General features: G+C 39.3%; 3 protein-coding genes across 3 annotated transcripts; 1 reads left to right on the forward strand and 2 right to left on the reverse strand.

Moving 5' to 3' along the window:
• Gasu_63690 (mitochondrial inner membrane protease subunit) lies at positions 1-480 on the reverse strand. Its single transcript, XM_005702435.1, has 3 exons — positions 428-480; positions 295-381; positions 1-239 (listed from the first exon to the last, which is right to left on the reverse strand). The coding sequence occupies exons 1-3, from the start codon at positions 448-450 to the stop codon at positions 44-46; spliced, it is 306 nt and encodes a 101-aa protein (XP_005702492.1). The 5' UTR covers positions 451-480; the 3' UTR covers positions 1-43.
• A 5-nt stretch (positions 481-485) lies between these two features.
• On the reverse strand, positions 486-2,000 carry Gasu_63700 (fructose-bisphosphate aldolase, class I). The gene is made up of 2 exons (XM_005702436.1): positions 1,880-2,000; positions 486-1,832 (listed from the first exon to the last, which is right to left on the reverse strand). Exons 1-2 carry the CDS (start codon positions 1,945-1,947, stop codon positions 641-643), a joined length of 1,260 nt encoding a protein of 419 aa, XP_005702493.1. The 5' UTR covers positions 1,948-2,000; the 3' UTR covers positions 486-640.
• A 2,290-nt stretch (positions 2,001-4,290) lies between these two features.
• Positions 4,291-5,281, forward strand: Gasu_63710 (50S ribosomal protein L4 (mitochondrial)). Its single transcript, XM_005702437.1, has 3 exons — positions 4,291-4,418; positions 4,468-4,697; positions 4,747-5,281. The coding sequence occupies exons 1-3, from the start codon at positions 4,310-4,312 to the stop codon at positions 5,245-5,247; spliced, it is 840 nt and encodes a 279-aa protein (XP_005702494.1). The 5' UTR covers positions 4,291-4,309; the 3' UTR covers positions 5,248-5,281.
• The last annotated feature ends 328 nt before the right edge of the window (positions 5,282-5,609 follow it).

Below are 5,609 nucleotides of genomic sequence, written 5' to 3' on the forward strand. Positions count from 1 at the left end.
GTACCTATTTGCAATCAAATACTCGTTCAGTTACACTTCAAGGTTAATAGCGTAGATAAAAGAAACCACTCACGGGACCTAATTGGTTGGAATCGGTACTTTTGTCTTGTTCATCGCCTTCTACCCAACAGTGTCCAAGAGGTATATATGTTAATCGGCTTTCCTTTCTACTCCAAATATGATCTCCTTCGAGAGCTACAACTCTCTTGATTAGCTTTTTATTTTTGTTATAGGGACATCTAAAAGAAGTAATCCAATGAGTTGTTCTCCTTGGGAATAAAACAGTTTACGTACGCAAGAACAACAACTTCTCCTCGTCTTATATCCTTCAGTAACAAAGAAAGTCTATCAATCCAAACCAAATCTACTCTGGTACCAACTCTAAAGTTGTTGTCAATAAAAATCAACCAAAACCACGATAACTAACTTTGGATTGACTGTGGGTGACATGGAGTAGCCTTCTACCTTGGCAACAGTTCCAATAAGGTCACAAAAGGTTATGGTGATAGGTATGGACCAAAAACAACCTTTCACAACTTCTCCGAGTGTGTGCCACGAAAGCCACTTCATGCGAAGAGCACTCAATCTAATTGAATAGGCTTTATTCCAATCACAAAGCGATACATGACAAATGGAACCATTAATAGACATAAGCCTTCTCAAAGGTTCCCGTCTTATCTAACGTAGGCTCAGAACCCGGAACATACTTCCCCAAATTAGCTTTTGAGTTAGCTCGAGCTCTTGCAAGTAAGGCTTCTTGAGCTGCCTTCACATTTTCTTGCTTACCCTTCCAACTCTTTAAACAGGATTGTTGCAGAGCTCTACCATATGAAAACGACAAACTCCAAGGTCCACGACGTTGTATCTTATTCATAACGTTGAGATAGACCGAAGCTTCTTCTTCGGACATACCACCGGAAAGGAACATAATTCCAGGTACTGCAGAAGGAACTCGACGTTCCATTGTTCTGATTGTATATCGTGCAATGTCTTCCGCACTTACTTGTCGTTTACAATCCGCGCCTGGAACGGTCATATTGGGCTTCAGCAGAGAACCTTCCAGTAAAACTCCATTACTATCACATTCCTTATAAACGGTTGCCAGAACATGTTCTTGCACTTGAGCCGTGCGTTCTATATCGTGGTCACCGTCCATCAAAATTTCTGGCTCAATAATAGGAACCAGACCCTGTTCCTGAACAGTTTTAGCATATCGAGCAAGACCGCGAGCATTTTCTTGAACACAAAGTTCAGTGGGTGTTTCTGGAGATATCTGCAACACTGCTCGCCATTTGGCAAATCTGGCACCTTGTTTGTAGTAAGCAGCTGCTCGTTCACTCAGACCATCAAGCCCAGTACACCAAGTTTCAATAGCTTCTCCACCGGGTAACGGTGATAATCCTTTATCTACCTTGATACCAGGAATGACACCCACTCCTCTCAGACAATCAACAAATGACTTGCCGTTACGTGCGTTCTGGTATAAAGTTTCTTCAAAAAGGATTGCGCCCGAAATATATTGTCCCAGTCCCTCACAGGTAAACAACAATTCCCGATATGCTTGACGGTTTTCCTCTGTATTCTCAACTCCAATAGAAGCCAAGCGTTTTCCGATGGTCTTTGTAGATTCATCCACTGCCAATATTCCCTTGCCAGGTGAGGCTATGGAACGAGCAGTTTCAACCAAACTGTCTGCAAACTTTTCAACACCTCCTTTAACTCCCCAAGAAAGACACACTATACGAGACTTGCCTCCAGCAGGAGTGAATTGGCCTCTAGAGATTGGGTGTTCAGAAGAAACTGAAACACCTAAAAAGCTTTTTGATTGAAGACTAAAAGCACTAAGTAGCCGCTGCAGGCAGAGCGTGACAGTACGTACCTTTGTTTACTTTTTGAAACCAAAAGGTTTCCACTGAAGTTTGCAAAACCGACAAAGGCAGGAGGCATTTCAGATGACTTGCGTTAACCACAAATTATTGAATTGCAATCTCAAAGCAGACTACTTTTAAAGGGTTCCATTTTCGACAGTAGAATGGACGGACGAAATGATTGCCTCAATGGAGAAATACCAAAGTTCTACTAAGAATAGTCTCTCGATTTTGCTTTGATTGTAAATAGAGACTGTGACTCGTTCAAGAGACCTGGCACATACGTTGTATGGCTAGGATTGTAATTCGCTTTTGCTAGAAAAGAGAGTCGAAAGAAAGAAGTGACTCAAGCTAAAACAATTACTTGTTGGAGATACTCGAGCTAGACGTTGGCTTTTAATAGAAATAGTGAACGTTTGATTGCTTTTCGATTCAAACAAGTCAAAACTTATTTGATACGCTACACGAGTGAAGGTAGGCATTCCAATATCCTGTACTTTTTTTTCTAGTAACTGTCTCTAGTGAAATAAAGTGAAGTGGATCAAACAAGGAATTTCCAGCATTCTATCTTTTATGGCTGACCTTGTTCTGTTGATCTTAAATAGATAACTCTTGCTGAAATACCAAGTGTAGGATTGAACGTAGACCGCATAGTCTTTAGGAACTCAAGCCCAAGCCAAACAGGGCATGGCATTATCATCTAGTTGAGACGGAGTTGCAACTCGATATTTTGCTTATTTAAAATGACCGACGATTGGTCATTGTTTTGTTTATGTCGAATTGTGCGTTAAACTCATAACTGACAGTCATTAAGAAGTCGGAATAGTAACATTTGGGATATGAATCAGTGGGCAGCTGCTAAGTTGACGGATGAGGATGACTTTTGAGATACTGTTGAGTAAAATGTTCCTGAAAATATTGAACGTTTTTGTAAAGACAAGTACTATATTTACTGAAAAAAGTCTATACAACAAGATCGGCACAAAGAGAGGACGCTAAGGTCTATACGCTGAATGATGTCTTTGTCCTCGTACAGAAGCCTTTTGAACACGCTCTGATAACTTGCGTGAAAACAAACTATTTTCTGGCTTTCTCAAGCAGCAAGTGTTGTGTTACTTTCGTTTGCAATATACTTTCGAAAAAAGCTCTTCCATGTTCCACGGACAACAAGTTGGAAGCCTCTAAGGGATTTTCAGACAACAGGATATAAAGAAAAAGTATTTAAAACAAAAAAATAGTCTTAGTATATCACTGTTCTAGAGCACTTTTAATAGAAATTCTCACAAAAAATACAAACACTAGACCATTGTACTAGAAATAACGCTGATGACGATGAAGTATGGATTCTAGTATAAAGACCAGAGGAAAAGAATTGAACTGATAATATTCAGTTAATAGACCAACAGTGTAACCCATAAGCGTTAACAGCAACTTCTTTATACAAATTTTATCGATTTCAGAACTAGAAGCTTTGGCTATGTGCATTTTTGGATCGATAATACACTACAAGCTGTTCTCTTCATATTTCAAGGTTGCCTTTTGTGCCTTGAGACTTTCTGTTTGAATCGTTTATAACCGATGGTACACAACTCATTACACAAAAGTGGTCAAGTATAACAAAACATTGTTCGCATGATCCAGTCCTTTGGAACCTGATGAGCATGCACAAATTTAAGAGATGGCGTTCATTATTTGGCTTTAGAAGTACAATCTTGCTTTTCGTTAAAACTTTTGAAGGTATACTCATAGAAAACAAATATGCAGGGTTGATGAATGTGAGCAGCTTTCCAGGACCTGACAAGATGCAGAGCTAAAGTTACCTTAAAATCCCAAAGATTTTCAAATCAACTGGACAAAAAATTGTGGCAAAAATTTGTGCTGGTTCTGGTGCAATGATATAAGCTTTGACAGAGATGAGTAGAAACTCAAGGGAGTCGAACACCCAGAAACAGAAGAATAGAGAGAGCTAATGAAGCATGTGATGTCATAAGAACCAGCATACTTCATGACATAGAAGCCTATTTCCATAGCATTGTCAATAAAAGTGAAACTTAAAATTTTTTTATTAAAACAGAGAGAAAAAACCAGCAGATCATGCTAAGCTATGTATTCAACTTTATCTCACCAGGAAATGTAAGAATGCAGTGCTGTAGAGTTAGTTCCTCTGTTTCGTATTGAAAGCTCAGAAATGAAAATTGACCAGCTAAGAACCTAGCTTGATCGTTGAAAGACATTCACTTGTGAAAACCTTCCATTGAATATATTATTATTCTCTTGCCGAAGAGTATCAAGTATTCTTGTACAAAAGCCTTACTACTTTTGGTACAACGTGAAATGTAATGGTTTTATGTATGTTAGATCACTAAGCTACCAATCTTATTCAAGAAAGAGATATAAAAGGAGAAGTAACAGCTGCAATTAAAATTTGATTTGTAAATTTTATGTCGATCCTAACCATCTGTCGTCGTTGGTTTCATCCTGTTCGTGGAAAGATTGTCTTACCAAAGTCGTCAACTACCTTTTTGTCAAGTTCTGGACAGGTTCTTCCAGGCAAGTTGAAATTTGTTTTGCATAAACTTTCACCAACTGGAGTTATTAGTAAGTTCGATAGAACTGTCAAACGGTTCAGCGACGAACGTGGAGAGTGTTCCTGATTGGGCTGGAGCAGACAGAGAAGCGCTTGTCTTTGATACTTTCGATAATTTTGTGCCAGTTGATGTTGCCCATCTTCCAGGAATTATTTTCAATGCTGTCATTCGTCCTGACATTGTTCACCGCGTGGTAGTGTGGCAAGCCGCTTGTAGGAGAAGAGGAATTCATAACACGAAGGTACGTTTGTCGCATAAAGAGAAATATCTCGTTCACAAATCACTTGAAGACTCGTGCAGAAGTTTCTGGTGGAGGTAGAAAGCCACGACCTCAAAAAGGTACTGGCAGATCTCGACAAGGAAGTATAAGATCACCACTTTGGGTACACGGAGGTGTGGCTCACGGTCCTAAACCGAAAGATTACTCTTATCAGGAAGCCAGAAAACTTGTGGAGAATGGCTTGCGTTCACTACTTACTTCTCGTTTGATAGACGGTCGGTTGTGGATAGTAAGAGACTGCGCTTTACCCTCCAGTGATCCTGATATCCTTCACACACATTTGAAGAAACACTGTTGGAAGTCCTTTGCATTAGTTGATGCGAGAAACGATGACTTTGATGGAGTTTCCGATAACTTGGCTGATGCCGCTTTTTTTGTGCCTGAAGCTAAAGTGTTGACTCTGGAGAAGATGAATGTTCACGATATCATTCAACAAGATCACTTAGTGATCAGTAGACAGGCTCTAGAACAAATGTTGGATAGGTTTAAACATATTAACTGTTATTATTAAGATTGTTGTTTTGCCCATAGAATTGAATCATTGACTTGTTTCTTGTTATATTGAATCGAGATTTCTTTCACGAATAAGGCCTTGTTAGTAACAAGAAATCCTTCAACGAGACAATTTTTGCTCACTCTAGCCAGAAGTACCCTTATGCAGCTTTGCTTCCATTTATTAGTTTTCTTTGTTTCGAATGTTGACACGATTGAACCGCTACTGCAGTCGAAAATTTTGTCAATAGCTTGAAGCAGGTTGAATTTTTGCAACTGGAGATTGTAAGCCGCTTGTTTGCAAAACGCAAAGACTTGTGTACAGCCTTTTTGTTCACTGACAAAGGTACAAGAAGTATTAGTCAAATTTTTCACAGACTG

This window comes from Galdieria sulphuraria (assembly GCF_000341285.1).
Source record: "Galdieria sulphuraria unplaced genomic scaffold scaf_197, whole genome shotgun sequence".
Lineage (NCBI taxonomy): Eukaryota > Rhodophyta > Bangiophyceae > Galdieriales > Galdieriaceae > Galdieria > Galdieria sulphuraria.